This window comes from Callithrix jacchus, chromosome 7 (genome assembly GCF_049354715.1).
Source record: "Callithrix jacchus isolate 240 chromosome 7, calJac240_pri, whole genome shotgun sequence".
Taxonomy (NCBI): domain Eukaryota; kingdom Metazoa; phylum Chordata; class Mammalia; order Primates; family Cebidae; genus Callithrix; species Callithrix jacchus.
The window spans coordinates 26,421,396-26,437,996 of record NC_133508.1 but is presented as its reverse complement, the minus strand read 5'-3'; the positions used below and the strand labels follow the sequence as shown (position 1 = coordinate 26,437,996).

At 36.2% G+C, this 16,601-nt stretch overlaps 1 protein-coding gene and 1 pseudogene across 8 annotated transcripts in view; one reads left to right on the top strand and one right to left on the bottom strand.

Moving 5' to 3' along the window:
* MYO3A (myosin IIIA) overlaps window positions 1–16,601 on the bottom strand; it is a 236,097-nt gene that overhangs the window by 70,912 nt on the left and 148,584 nt on the right. For all 8 annotated transcript variants that reach the window (XM_035306980.3, XM_054258524.2, XM_035306978.3 and 5 more), the window contains 2 exons: window positions 13,257–13,467; window positions 9,408–9,555 (listed from right to left, as the gene is read on the bottom strand). In XM_035306980.3, coding sequence (XP_035162871.3) covers window positions 9,408–9,555; window positions 13,257–13,467 — 359 coding nt within the window. The remainder of the gene's footprint in view (window positions 1–9,407; window positions 9,556–13,256; window positions 13,468–16,601) is intronic.
* On the top strand, window positions 12,193–13,199 carry LOC118155212 (transcription factor BTF3 pseudogene; annotated as a pseudogene).

Genomic DNA, 16,601 nt, shown 5'->3' with positions numbered 1-16,601 from the left:
AAGCATCCATTCCTGGGTAAGTGTATGAAACAATCACTGACTCAGGTGGAACACTCTGTGCTATTCCCATGTTTAAATTACAGACCATTTTCATTGTTATTTTAATATATTCTTTAATTCATTAAATATATTCATTGAATGCCTAAGGCACTGAGTGACAGAGAAGTTTCAAACGAGCTCCTGGTCCCCCCCAGATTTAAAATACAACTTGAGTAATAATGCAAAGTAACATACAATGGATAACTATGATGTATAATGTACTACAATAGTGAAGAGAAAGAAAAATTTCTGGGAACGTCTGCAATGTAGCCAGTGGCAGGTGGGACATTTTGATAAGTCAGAACTTTTAATCACTATGGTAGGGGCCTTATGAAGCTGAAATTTCATTTCAAAGGTGTCACCAGGAAAAATAAGTGTATATTTTTAAATGAAATGAAATCTAATGCATAAAAATGAAGGATAATCGATGGTCTTAAAGGTGGAGAACCTGAAAGACATTTATCTTATCCAGTATAAGAAAATGAAAACAATGACTTGAAGTTTCACAGCTTTTGTATTTGAAGGTAACCTTGGGAGAAATGAGTAGACCTAGAATTATTTTACTGTTAGACACATCAAGCTGACAGCATATTATAGTTTAAATGGCAACTGCAAAGTTCAAAACAACTTTTGTCTGTTTTATATAGAAAGTACATGAGGTTAAGGTCTAAACTAATGCATTCGTCATTTCTATTTGCCTGTGTCAAAATCCACTGACTGTTTTTGTGGCGGGTCATACAGAGTAGAGATGAGTGGCATGGAAAACAATGGGCTCCCTTTCAAGACACTTCAGGTAAAACAAGGAAGAAAAAAATGCTATTACTCGGAATTTATAAAATACTTACAGCAAAATTATAATGCCTAAAATAATTATGTATTTTATAGCAGTTATGATCCCAAAATGCTTAGTTGTTTTCAAGCATATGTGTAGAAACAAAGCTCCTATCTCTTCAGAAAGTCCTCTGCTCTGCCCTCCCTGTACATTAAAATTACATTTAAAGCAGAAGACGAGCGGAGTTATTAACTGTATTAAAGCTGAAGTGCTTAGCCAAATAATTTGTACTCCCTTCAGACTGTCTGAGTTCCCTTTTGAAAACAGATGAATAATCATTTTATATATATTTTCTTCAATAAAATCAGCAGACTTAGATGTTAGGAAATCCCACACCTGGGTAAAGTTCTCCCTTGTTTTTCTTTTTTTTTTTTTTTAAGACAAAGTCTGACTCTGTCACCCAGGCTGGAGTACAGCAGTGCGATTTCAGCTCACTGCAACCTCCGCCTCCAGGGTTCAAGTAATTTCCCCTACCTCAGACTCCCAAGTAGCTGGGATTACAGGCACCTGCCACCATGCCCGGCTAATTTTTGTATTTTTAGTAGAGACAGGGTTTCACCATGTTGGCAAGGCTGGTCTTGAATTCCTGACATCAGGTGATTCTCCTGCCTCAGCCTCCCAAAGTGCTGGGATTACAGGCATAAGCCACTGTGCCTAGTCTCTCCCTTGTTTTTCATTGAATTTTGAGTTGGGTCATGAAACAGCACAGTGGCAGGAAAGCCCATACAATGTGTACCACTCCAGCTATGGCCTAAACAACAAGCTTAAATGTTTAGGGCCAAAGGGCCATTCAAGGAGAGATGCAAGATGACTACATTGAGCCCTCAGAACATCTCAGACTTGCACAGTATGGAAGGGTGGTCACTATGGGCTGAGAGAGGCTGCAAGCGTACACATGGCTGGTAAATCAGGTGCAAATTTAAGCACAGATTACTCAGTACACATTAATAACCCAGTGAAGGTTCACTTTCATCATTCAAGTCTCACCTCTTCAGAGACACCTTTCTTCATCTTTCTAATTCAGCAATTTCCCTTCTTTAACTGGTCACTCTCATGCACTCTACCATGATTTACATTATTTTACATAGTGCTCTGCGGTACCTGATCAAGCTTTTCTGTATTTTCTATTATATCTTAAAATAGATTAGAGGATGACATGGCATGAACATTTTACAGGCTCCTGAAACATGCTTGTAGATTGATTTTTTTTTTTTTTGAGACAGTCTGTCGCCCAGCCTGGAGTGCAGTGGCATGATCTCAGCTCACTGCAACTTCTGCCACTTGGGTTCAATTGATTCTCTTGCCTCAGCTTCTAGAGTAGCTGGGATTACAGGCATGCACTACCACACCCGGCTAATTTTTGTATTTTTAGTAGAGTTGAGTTTCTCCATGTTGGATGGGCTGGTCTCAAACTCCTGATTTCAAATGATCCCCCAACCATGCCCCACTTTGGCCTCCCAAAGTGCTGGGATTACAGGCATGAATCACCGTGCCCGACTGTAGATTGATTTCTTGAAAGCTTGCAGAAACTGCACTCTAATCATAAACACTTCCAACCTGCTGCATCCTCACCAGCAACGAATAATTTCATTAAATATTTTAAATCTATTTTTGATGGGGGAAATGGTAGCCTGTTGTAATTGCATTTCTTTGCTTAAGTATTTCCTTAAGAGGATAGATTTTGGGGAAAATCAAGTAGATACATGCTTAGCACATACTACATACTTAATATCTGTTGGCTATTATTAGGAGTATTATTGTTTTGAAACCAGATAAAAAGAAACATGACATTTTTTGGATTCGGAGGCTTTCATACAGCATCAGTTGTTGTGATGTTGCTGAAGATTTGTGAAGCTAGCAATCGGACAGCTAAATGAAAGGAAAGGCTCCAGGACTTTCTTGAAAACATTGTTGGTGTCAGGTTGATGTTTGCTCCCTGGTCTCTTTCCCATTTGCTTCTTTGTGTCCTTTTGTTTGTGTGACTACATTTCACAGGAATTCATTCATGAAACTGGCATTTGAGTGACTTTCCTGAAGAAATCATCCCCTTGAGTGTTGATCTCAGTGGACTGGCTTGGCAGGAGCAGTCGCAAAATCAGCTGTGGTTTCTGCCATCCTCACCCACGAGTCTAGACCCCTTCCTTGTCAGCTTGCTCACACTGCTTCTATTGCCCTTGCATTGCCTCTTTGTGACATACGAAGTAAGACTTCTCTTGCCTTTCAATAATATGAGCAGTGTCATTTTGAAGAAAAATGTATGCTCCAAGCTTGCAAATTTTTCCTTGTATCATGACGATGATGATATTATCATAACATAATCTTATCAGAAGGTTCTTGAGATATGACAAGCTCTAGTCTTCGTTTCTTACAATTCGACTTTTAACAAAATTCTAGAATACTGTAAGAAGTCAGATCTCTAATAATAAAAAATACAGTTGGAAGACCCAGGTGAGGTAGCATTAGTTGGGAAGATGGACTAGAATAATGATGAACTATTTCAATTCTTTGTTTCCTTACTTGAGGTTCTGAAATTGTCCAGGTCCGGAATAATTTAAAATAAAGAATAACCTATAGTTCTAGTTCATAAATAATTTTAGCACACACAAATGAATATTTGTTGCCCTTCCATATCCTACCTAAATCTTTAAGAATCAACAATGATTTTATTTGTTTATAGTCTTATCACCTACATTAGTACACACCAGACCAATCAACCTGTACTTACTGTGTAAGCTTTCTTTCTTTCTTTTTTTTTTTTTGAGATAGTCTCACTCTGTGGTCCAGGCTGGAGTACAGTCATATGATTTCTCCTCACTGCAACCTCTGCCTCCTGGGTTCAAGCGATTCTCATGGCATAGTCTCCTGAGTAGCTGGGTACAGATGCGTGCCACCATGCCCCGCTAATTTTTGTATTTTTAGTAGAGATGGAGTTTCTCCATGTTGGCCAGGCTGCTCTCAAACTCCTGGCCTCAAGCGATCCCACCCACCTTGGACTCCCAAAGTGCTGGGATTACAGGCATGAGCCACCGTGCCTGGCCAGTCTGTACTTAGTGTGTTTTTATTTCTTAGCACCAACCTGTAGACAAACACTCTCAAAGTAGGCAGACTATATCATTAAGTAAAGAACAAACAGGTTCTGGAACAGTCTTCTACCTACTCCCCCACAAACATCACCTCATCATTTTACTATAGAAGAAAACTTTCTACTACCTTCTGACAGTTTTATCCAAGCCTTAAGTTTTACGATTCTTCCAAAGTCACCCATTGAAGTGATTTGAGGACTCTGGCTCAGACATCTTTCTTTTATAAAAGGTTGGTATACAGTGATGAGGCACACTTAGTTCTTTTACAGAACTTACACCTGGGGAACAATGTCATAGCCCTCTCAGGTAGGCGAGTTCATCATTTGACACTGCTCCACAGTTGCAGATGTTTCAGAATCTGGGGAAATGTTAACAGCTGGTATATAGTATATATGAACCTCCATATTCTCCTGTTTCTTGTTATCAAGTCATAAATCATTATCTCTTTTATAAGTTTAGTTCACTTTTTTATGGTCCTACCCATTTTAGGTGCTGGGAGGAAGAATGAGATTTATTTCATGAGATGGCACTGGCAATTCACCTGGGTTTATGGTACTGTCTTGGTACATATCACTGCAGAGGATGTGATATACTCAAATTCCTCAAACATTCATGAAGTGCCTACTCTGTGTGTGATTAGGGGTAGGTGGGGCTGGGGAAAATAGAATTAAAGATAAAAAAGATAGAGTTTCTGTTCTTTTATTTATTTATTTTTCTGAGATAGAGTTTTGCTCTTTCGCCCAGTCTGGAGTGAAGTGGACCCAAACTCACTGCAACCACCGGGTCCTGGGTTCAAGTGATTCTCCTGCCTCAGCCTCCCGAGTAGCTGGGGTTCTAGATGCCTGCCACCATACCTGGCTAATTTTGTATTTTTTGTAGAGATGGGGTTTCACTACATTGACCAGGCTGGTCTGGAACTCCTGACCTCAGGTGATTCACCCTCCTTGGCCTCCCAAAGTCTGGGGATTACAGGTGTGAGCCACTGCACTGACTGTTTCTGTTTTTTAGGTCATGACAAAAATGTTCTCTGCCTTTCCACTCCAACCCTGAAGTCACGTCTGAGATTTCTTTGTTTGTGGCTGTTTTCTCCTTTTCAGTTGTTCCACCTTCTAGTTCTAATTCCTTCTTGTGAGGGGTCTCCCCTTGTCACAGTCCTTGCCAGCCTCTGCTGCCAGCCTCAGTGCCCCTCAGGTTCTCCTGTCTTCTTCTATCCTGCCTTATGTTGATTCTCCTTGGTTTTTCATGTTAAGACTGACCTATGTTTCTTTTCCTTCCTCCTTCCTAATCTAATAGAAACAATCTAAAATTAAATAAATACTAATTTATAATTTAATAGTGATAATCTAATAATTAGCAATCTAATAGATTAATAAAGTAATCCCCTAGGCAGAAGAAAAAGATGCTCTTATTTATTTAGAAAGAAAGAAAAGAAGGAAAGAGCACCTTTTTCTTCTGCATAAGAGATTACTTTATTAGATCCCTGGTCCTTGCTTATTTGTTTGTTCATGAGAAAAACAAGAGAGCTGCCAGAAGCCCCTTACTTTGGTCCTGGTTTCGTTTCATTGTTCTATAACCTTGGGCAAATCACAGTTGAGTGGAAGGAGTCATTTTAATCAATGAAATATAGATCATCTATTTAGGTTCTTCTAGTTCTAATATTTCAGAACGCACAACTGCTTGGATATGTTTTGAAACTCAATGAATAAATGTGGTTAGGACTGTGACAGAACGTCTGCAGGAGGAAAGAAGCTACATGGACACATAGTCCCTGAAGTCTGTATTTTAGTAAAATAACTCCTACTTACCACTTCTCAAATGGTGTGCATAGTCATGAAAACATTACCCAGGGTGGAAAGAAACCAATGAGAAGTTACTTACTCTAACCATTGACAAAAATCCTCCATTTTCAAACAAAAACTATAAAGGTTGAAACTTTAAGATTTCTGTAAGAGTGCTACCAGAACTCTGGATGAACTATGCTTGTGTTTATCAGAGTGAAAAAAAAACTTTTGCCACTTTTCATTTTGAAATAATTTAAAACTTACAGAAAAATTTAAAAATAGTACAAGGAACTCCCATGTACCCTTTACATGGTGGCTATTCCACAACTGTTAATGCTTTACCGTGTTTGATTTTTCATTCTTTCTCTTTCTATATACACATATTTTTAATAACATTTTAATGAAATAACTATTTTTCAAAAATTCTAAAAAATGGTGATAATACATATCCTGTAAAAATCTGAACTTTTGTTCTCCCAGTGCTGGGAAACTGTAAAAGCTTCAAATACTATGAAATATTAAACTCCAGAAAAATTTTAAGAGCTACATATTTTACACATAGAAAAGTAATGCTTCTATACACAAGCTCTTTTAACATTCTAAATATCTAAATAATAAGGAAAATAAAGGGATACAAATTGGATGCCCCAGGTTGTTACTAAGAGATTCTGAGGCATATAGTAAATGTCCATGGGAAAGTAGGTTATGAAGAGAAAGGTGGTATAGCTACCAGTGAGTGGATAATAGAGATTCCTGGATTTAGGAAAATGTTTCAAAAGTAATACAAACAGTTGGAAATAATTCCAGAAAGCACAAAACTATTTACTCTGCATGCTATAGATTAGGTCACCATTATAAATTCTTTGATGAAAAACACTTACTGTAATTTACTGATCTTTTTTAAATGGAGGGCAATGGGGAAATGGTATTCAAAATAACTTTGTAAACAGCTTTACTGGAGTGTCCTATTGTCTATTACAAATACACTGAAATTAGACTAAATAAACACTTTCAGCAGACCATTATTTATGTTCCAATGTTGTAAACTGTCAATAAAAATAATGTTTATTGGTTTAAGCAGGAACAGAAGTGATTCATCCATAAAGGTGCTGCCCAAGGCTTGTGCTGAGATCTGGCCGGATCATTTGTACAACTCATGAACGTGAGAATACTACTTCTTTCTGATAGGCAATAATGGCTCTATTAAACTAAGGAGCTCTCAGTTAGGTCAAATCTGTGATTATATTCAACCAAAAAAATGTAGACCATGACTTTAATTCATGGTTTAATAGCAGTTTCTCGTTTATGGAAATTAGTGTAAGTGTGCTCTTTGCGATAGCTAATACATACAGTTAGTTAGCTTTTCTCAGTTATATCTTCAGCCTTCACTGGACAGTTAGAAAGAAAAAACAACACTCACGTGAGAGTCATTGACTAATTCTGTATCTCCTGGATAACACATTCATCAATCTGATTGTACTCAGCAGCCAATGTTTGGTTCATAAGATTATGAAGCAGAAATTCCTAGGTAGTTACTCCAGGCACCTGAAGGACTGGAAACTGTTCTAATTCCTCAAAGTGCTTTGTATAATTCTGGATTCTAGTTGAATTTTTTATTTTGTTTGTGGAAATTCTGAGTTCTTTTGTTTTGAAATCCTCTCAAAGTTATCTTAAAGGGCTTTATAGAATAATTTTTGTAACAAGCCATAGACAAAGGAATTAATAGCATTGGAATCATGAATGAAATTCAAGGCTAGCAATCAAAGCAACTTGTAGGTTGGGCTTGGTGGCTCACGCCTGTAATCCCAGAACTTTGGGAGGCTGAGACAGGTAGATGGCTTGAGCCTAGGTGTTCAAGACCAGCTTGGCCTATATGGTGAAACCCTGTCTCCAGGAAAAAATACAAAAATTAGCCAGGTGTGGTGGTGCATGCCTGTGGTCCCAGCTACTTGGGAGGCTGAGGCAGGAGGATTGCTTGAGTCTGAGAGGTAGAGGCTACAGTCAGCTGACACTGCCCCACTGTATTCTAGTCTGGGTGACAGAGTGAGATTCTATCTCAATTTTTAAAAATCGATTTGTAAACTAACATTTTATAAAAAGTGAAAAGCAATAATTACTGAAATAGCTGTACTTTGGTTAAGGCTAAAACCAGAGTCTACCCAATCACCAAAAGAACAACAGAGATCTACCAATGCAAGTCAGTAACTCATCAGATGGGCAATGCCTGGGGATGCAGCTGGTCCCATAAAGTCGGCAATTTTGATAGATCATATCAGAGTCCAAACCAAAAATGTTTATTTGTTTTGTTCTCTGATTCAAATGGATGTTGTGAGTATTGTAAAGCATTAAAGTAAGGTGACATTAGTTTAATTAATACTAATTGAGCACTTGCTACATGTCAGCCTCTAAAAAGACAAAAAGAATTAAGACACAGTATATGACCTAAAGGAGTTTACAGCCTAGTGAGAAGGACAAAAATGAACTAGGATGATGAGACAAGGAAGGGCCATTCCAGGGGAGTCGGGGAGGTCAGAGCCAGATACTGCAGACTCAGTATGGATGTGGAGATAACAGATGAGGAAGGAAGACATGCAATGCAGTGAGTGCTAAATATGCTTTCAAGGAGCTTGGCTCTGAGGGGAAGAGAGAGGGCCATGCTACAGAGGTAGGCAGAGTGGAAAAGGGCTTTGTTTTTTATTTTGTTTGCTTTTAAGATTTTATAGAGATTTCTTCACATATCTAGGCTATGGGAAGGCACCAATGGAGAAGGATAGAGAAGAAGAAAAGAAGAGGGAGAGAGGAAGACGGAATGAATAGGACGGAACATCCTGATAGATAAAAGAGAGCTGACAACTACATAAGGTCTTAAATTTATGTCTTTTGTTAGCTTAAGAAATGTCAAAATCTAAACGTTTTATTTTGTGACCACTGTTTTCAAAATGTAATTCCAAAATAAATTTTTAAGAAGCCTAAATATTTTGAAGAAAATGAAGTTTATGTACCTCTAATTTAAATGTAAAACAATATAATATTATTTGAAGGAGACAAATGACATACTGGATGATATTAAATATGACTCTTTTAGATTTAATAATTTAAATATTCTTAGTATTATAGTTTGTCAAATGTGATTCAAGTAAAGCTCTTATTTTTCTCTAAAGAGGAATATTTTTTTGAAGATGATTCATAAATTACACATTGTACCTCGACAAAATTATCATTTCATGGCATTTGCATTGAACCCATTATCTTATGTTCTGTTGCCTAGCTACTGGAATTCTGAAGCTTAATGGCTTTTAGATGGTTATTGAAATTTCAAACAGAATTTCAGCTATGTAGTCTACAGAAAGAAAAACTGCCGGACACATTTATTTACTTAAATTTTCAAAGGAAATTTCTTTGTTTGCAAAGGCTCAGAATTCTAAGTTTTGGAGAAGAGTCTACCGATTTTCAATGGAGGACACTTAACATTACATATCAAGTCACACTAAATTCACACCAGTTTTTTTGTTTTTGTTTGTTTTTACTATGGATGTGGAGATAACAAAAATCTTTTCTTTGTCTTTCGATTGTTCAAGGCTTTAAATCTATTGTTAAGGTCCTGCTTCATTTGCACAAGTCTGCATATGATATACACATGCAGGCATCTTTATAGTAAGTACTTTGGCTTACCTGTTCCCATGCGAACACATGTTGATTATAATAATACTGAATTTGTTCATTTGCAATGTTAATGCACAGCTGCTCAAAGGAATTTTTTTTGAAATTTTCAAAGCCAAATATATCAAGAATGCCAATGCTCAGCTCATCACCATTCTCACTAGAAGAATAAAAGAGACATTATTTTATTTCCTGAAGAGGTAATGGAAAACAGGGAATCTTAGAGTTGTCATTTGTGATTGAGCTAAGAAACTACTATAAGGACGTACACTTAGAGTGAAATTTTCTTCACTGAAATAGTTTCTGTCTGTAGCATATAAAGATAATGGCAGATATTGATTTTTATATAAAAATGGAACAACATTTTCCTTGAACTACAGAAACCACTTGGATACTCTTATATACTGAAACCAAAGAAACTTTTACTTCTCCTAAGAGCAAAGTAACAGGCTTGAGTGAGTCAGGAATTACAAGAACCACCTAGGTTCTTAGAGCGATTAGAGCACAGCAAAAATATATTTATCAAAAACTGTCCCAGAAAAGCAAAAATTCTATTAAAGAGTATAGTCTTTCATTTTAAGAGAATAATTTGAAAATCTTACTAAAAGATCTTAATTATTTTAAAGAATTGTTATTTGCTTTTGGGTCATTTACTTATAATTTTTAAAATGAACAAATGGCAACCTGGAGAAAGATAAATACATAGGGATTTATTTTTACACTAAAATACTTTAAAATATAATTAAATATTATTTCACAATTAAGTGTTTCAAATACATTTTTTTCTATTATTGGTCAAAAGGTTTACTCCTCCCCAAAGAAATAGATACATTGCAGAGTTATTGTGATGTAAATTTAAAAAGAAAGTACAAAAGCTTCTCTATGTGTTCATCATTTAAGTATTCCAGGGTTATACTTAGTATTATGTAAGGAGGTGATTTGGAAATGACAGTCAGCAACTGCACACTGTGAGCTGAAGGATCTGCTCTACATTTGGAGGAAGTGACCGAATTCAAATTTCAGGCTGTGGAATACTTTAAATATGTGCTGTAATGGACAAAAGGAAAGCTATCTGAGTATTTCTGAAAGTTCTTATTTTGAATAATAATTCCATATTATTGTGTGAGCCAAGATGTCTAGTTAATACTTATGCTGGTTTTATCAAAATTATTATCCTTTTACAATCTCTTTGCCCCCAGGATCCCACAGAGAAATATTTAACTCAATGCATAAAAAAGTGTTAGAGCCAGGAGGGACCTTACAAATGATCTAGTTCAGGGATTCTTAAAGTAGGATCTGTTCATGGCTTTCAAGTGGTCTGGAATCATAAGTGTGCAATATTTTGGAGGGCATGTAGAAATGTATCCATTTTTTATTTTGAAGTGAAGGAAAAAGGAAGTTTTCAAGATATTCTTAAAAGGCTCCAAGATACACCCCAACAACTAAGACCACTGACTGGTCATTCAATGCCCTTATTTAACAGCTGAGGAGGGAAAGACCCAGACAAATGCAGTAAGTTGCACAGTATCCCATAACGAATTAGTGGCAAAGCTTAACATACGACATGTGTTGTTTAAAATCTAGTGCACATCTTGACAAAGTTGAACTAAATTGTTTCAATTGGCCTCCCTTCAGTTTTTAAAATTTTTGTAAAAATTCTAAAAATCTAAGATTTGGATGGTTTTCACTAGTGAATGGAAAGGAAAGTTGCCATTTAGTATATTTAGTCTATGTACATTTAGTACATAGCTACAGTGGACCCCCCTTCTGGGTAGGTTCCATTTAGTGCCAAATATGCAGATGATAATTAACAAAATTTCTGGAATATACAGATAATAAAAATCCCTGATTTTTTTCCATTTTCATATGAATGCTTGACATAATATAGATGACCACAGCAGAACATACAAACCATTTTGACCATTACATCAAAATGGGAAGATGGTATAGATGGTACCCAGGAGTTACAGAAGCCATTTTGTGAGACACAGAACATAGAGAAATAATGGCTTTTAGATATCTTGACTATACATAGTATTATGGTGTGGTATGTATTTTAGTGAAAAAATTATAATGAATTGCACACTTGAAATGTGTATAATGGTCTTTTATGCTTAGTAAGCAAGTGTGAAGGAGGTGATCTTATGGTAGGCATCCATCTTGCTCTTCCACATGTGAAATTCTAAATATTATGCCATTTATTACAGAACAAAGCTTTAGATGCAAATGTAAGGACCTGGATCTATGTACAAGCCCTGTCTATAGAGAGCACTTAGTCAATGGTAGCTGTAATTATCTTTAAGAAGGAAAGCTTTAGACTTACAGTCAGATAGTAATACTTACATCCTGGCTCTGCCATTTACTATTACCTACATTTATCTAGTGCATTTCTGAACCAAATTTCATTGGAGTTACAGTGAGGATGTAATGGGGTTACAGTTAGAGTTAAAACATGAAAAGAAAGTTTACCTTTATCTTCAAGGTTTAATTTAAACCCTCAAAATAAATACAAAGAACTGCTGAGTTGACATTTTATACAAGCATAAAATGGTATATGCTTCATGGTACAACTTCTAATTAAAAGAACTATTAGTTAATAGTAAGATACCACATTTTTAAAATTCACTTTTATTATGTTTTTCATGTTGCTACAGTTTATGTTACAGCAATTTAAAAATTTTACAGTTATGTGGCATTATGAGGTGGGACTATTAGGAAGTGATCTACTAAACTATCATTTAAATAATTTAATCAATTAGAAACATCTTGGCCCCGCATGTGTGTGCCTAATCTCAGGTGGTCCACCCGAGACCCCCTGAGAATCAACCCTAGTCCGCCGCGCGACCCCTTATCCATGCTGACGGGATGAAAGAAACAATCATGAACCAGGAAAAACTTGCCAAACTGCAGGCACAAGTGCGCATTGGTGGGAAAGGAGCTGCTCGCAGAAAGAAGAAGGTGGTTCATAGAACAGCCACAGAAGATAATAAAAAACTTCAGTTCCCCTTAAGTTAGGGGTAAACAATATCTCTGGTATTGAAGAGGTGAATATGTTTACAAACCAAGGAACAGTGATCCACTTTAGCAACCCTAAAGTGCAGGCATCTCTGGAAGCGAATACTTTCACCTTTACAGGCCGTGGTGAGACAAAGCAGCTGACAGAAATGCTACCCAGCATCTTACACAAGCTTGGGGCAGACAGTCCGACTAGTTTAAAAAAAAAATGGCTGAAGCTCTGTCCAAACAATCTGTGGATGGAAAAGCACCACTTGCTACTGGAGAGGAGGATGATGACGAAGTTCCAGTTCTGGTGGAGTGGATCACTGTTCCTTGGTTTGTAAACTGCATGTTCTTTTTTTTTTTTTTTTTTTTTTTTTTTTTTGAGACGGAATTTCGCTTTTGTTACCCAGGCTGGAGTGCAATGGCGCGATCTCGGCTCACCGCAACCTCCGCCTCCTGGGTTCAGGCAATTCCCCTGCCTCAGCCTCCTGAGTAGCTGGGATTATAGGCATGCACCACCATGCCCAGCTAATTTTTTTGTATTTTTAGTAGAGACGGGGTTTCACCATGTTGACCAGGATGGTCTCGATCTGTTGACCTCGTGATCCACCCACCTCGGCCTCCCAAAGTCCTGGGATTACAGGCGTGAGCCACCGCGCCCAGCCAAACTGCATGTTCTTTACATGTACCCCAGAACATAAAATGCAATAAAATATACATATATTAACAAATAATAAAAAGTATTGTGGGCCTGAAAAAAAAAAGAAACATCTTGAAAGAGGCCTATACAAAACAATCAGTTAGAAAATAGATTTACCTCACCTGACATTTGGGAAGAAATGTTTCTGTAAAAATTTTTACCTTGGTAATGAGTCATGCTTCAACAAACTATTAATGCAATTGACTATCCAACTAAAAAGACGTCCATATAAAGTTTTAGCCATGGCATCCCTGACATCGGTAGCTTTTTCTACAGTGTTGGGTCGAATAATTGTTTCTCCTCTAGTGACCACACAGTGGGAGGTGAGAGCTTCTTGTAGCTCATCTGCCTGAATGCAAAGCAAAGAAGCAGCTGAAAAACAAACAGTTGCGTTGTTAGAAGAAATTATGGCAATGAAGTCACTCCCCAAAAATGAAAATGTATTAATCTGCCTTCCTCAAATGACATGAATTAAAGTGCGAAGATTCTGTAATGTAAAAATACGATACTATTCAACATGAGGCCTACGTCTCTTCTTGATCATTTTCTCGACTTTTCTCTGCTCATTAAACAGGTTACTGCATAACATGACACAACCCAAATCACACTGGCTGGCAGAGTGAAATAGCTGCACAAGCAAGTGGCTGTTTATGTGATGTCAAACACAGTTTCATTAAGTTATGCTAAATAATTTAAAACATAATAAATAGATATGGTACAATTTGGATACCATTCTCATATACATATTTTCAAAAACAGAAAGAGCATAAACTTATCTTGAAGTACATGTACTTAAAGTTGACATTCATGTACTTGTACTTATACTTGATATTCATGTACATATTCTACTTTTCAGTTTCATACTTCAATTACTAAATTTTGTTAAAACTAGATGCTTGACAAACATTTATTTGGCATTTAATGTTGATTGTGTTTCATGAGGAATTTAAAATTAATAATACTTTAACTCAGTGAACAAAACTCGTTTTTGAATATAATAAACATCTTTAACCAAAACTATGACATGACAGATTAGCTAACTTTTCAAATCTGTTATTCTCCTTTTAAAATATTTTGAACATTTAAAATTTACTTTTAGTGCTTGTGACAAGACATTTCTTGGTTGTGTGGGTAAGACTGTTAATCCCTATCTTAAAATATTTTTTCATATCATGGAAGTACTACAGGCTCATTGCAGAAATTTTACCTTCTAAGTTAATATTCTGCATTTTTTTCCTTCGAGGCATGTTTACTATCATTAGTCTGTACAAACATTTTATTTAATATAACATCTTATGCATTTCCCATTTTGCTCAATATTGTCTGAAAATGTGATTTGATTTGCTGCATAATATTCTGACAAATATCATAATATATAAATAATTTAAAAATTATTGGATGTTTAGGTTGTTTCCATATGTTCATAATTGTAAAACATGCCAGGATAGGCCAGGCATGGTGGCTCACACTTGTAATCCCAGCACTTTGGGAGGCCGAGGCTGGTGGATTACCTGAGGTCAAGAGTTTGAGACCAGCCTGAATTACATGGCAAAACCCTGTCTCTCCTAAAAAAATACAAAAATTAGCCAGGATGGTTGTGTGCACCTGTAGTCCCAGTTACTCAGGAGGCTGAGGCAGGAGAATCGCTTGAACCTAGGAGGTGGAGGTTGCAGTGAGCCAAGATTGTGCCACCGCACTCCAGCCCGGGTGACAGAGTGAGACTCCATCTCAAAAAAAAAAAGGTCAGGATAAATACTTTAAGCATAAATCTGTGTTCATATTTTCTACTATTTTCTTAACAGAAGTTACCTAAATTCAGCAATTTTTCAAAAATATGTAAATATGTAAAAGTTTTGTTTTTTTGAGACAAAGTCTTGCTCTGTCACCCAGGCTAGTGTGCTGCAGCACAATTATGGCTCACTACAGCTTCAAACTCCTGGGCTTAAGAGATCTTCCCACCTCAGCCTCCCACGCAGCTGGACCACAGGTGTATGACAACCTGCCTGGCTAATTATTATTATTATTATTATTATTATTTGGTAGAGATGAGGTTTTACCATATTGCCCAGGCTGGTCTTGAACTCCTGGACTCAATAAAGTTTTTTGATATATATAATTTAACTGCTTTTCAAAAACTCTGAACCAATTACGCTTTTCTCAGCCAAATAAAACACTAATAATTTCAATTCAATTTCATGGATACCAGAGAGCATCATTTTTTTAAATAGCCAATTTGATAGGAGAAAATGTTTGCTTTTTATTTACTTGTAATTGATTCCTAGTGAAGCTGAGTCTTTATTCTTTCATATTTTTATTGATAATTTGTTTCTTAGTTTGAAAATTGCAATATTTTCATTGATATGTTCATCTTTTTCTGATCAATTTGTATGAGCCGCTTCATAACTTAAAAAAATGATTTGCTATATATGTTGTAAATATTTTCCCTCAGTTTCAAAATTGTACTGCAATTTTGTTTTTTTCAGTATAAAAGTTTTAATTTTTATGTAGTCAAATACCTATTTTTTTAAAGAAAATCATTTCTGCTTTTGATTTTCTACACATAAACTTCTTCAAGTCCTTTCTCCCGTCAATATTATATAAATCCATTTCAGTCTCTTTAATGATTTTTTTTTTTGCATTTGAATTTATATATGTTTGGAATTCATTCTGGTATACAGTATATGAGAATGATTCAAATTCCTCCCTCCCAAATGGCTAGCTAGTTCCCTACAATACTGATTCTCTAGTGATTTGTATATGTCATTTTTGGTAATATAACTTGGATCTGTTTCTGAGCAGTGTCTCCCACTAATCTGTATGTTTATTTCTGTTTCTACATTGTTTATTTATTTGACATACATTTATTGTCTACTACATGCTAGGCATTTTACCTGGGGATATATTGCTAAGTACAATACTTTGTAAAACAAAGGACTAGTCCTGATGGTCTTTATCCAGAAAGAATGGGAAGCTGATCAAGAAATTTAAGCAGGAAGATAAAAGGAGAAGGATGAGGAGGAGCAGAAGGAAAGAGAGAGGGAGGTGGAGGTGAAGATGGAAGGAAAGGGGGAGACTAAGAGAACCCACTGATACATGGGTTATGTGGTTTCTGAAAGAATTGTGGAGAATGACCTGTAAAAAATCAGTTCTTGATGTGAAATGATTAACTGGGAGGTCACTTAGCTCAGGTAAGAGGTGATGTTGTTTTTGATGAGAATGCTGACAATGGTGGTAAAGAGAAGTGGTCAGATTTGAGAGACATTTATGGGATAAAATGGTCAGAACTGGTGCTTAATTGAAACAAGGCACCTGTAAGATCGTAATGAAAATGCAGCTTTGGTTTGGACCTAATTCCTTGTAACTTTTAATTAGAAATCATTTTAATGTCAATTAATAAAATTTTTACTTTCCACGAGTGGTTTTCCAGAAAGTTTTTGATTAAAAAAATTAAATTTTATTTAATTTTAATGATATTCATATTAATATCAACTTTTTGTAACCTATAT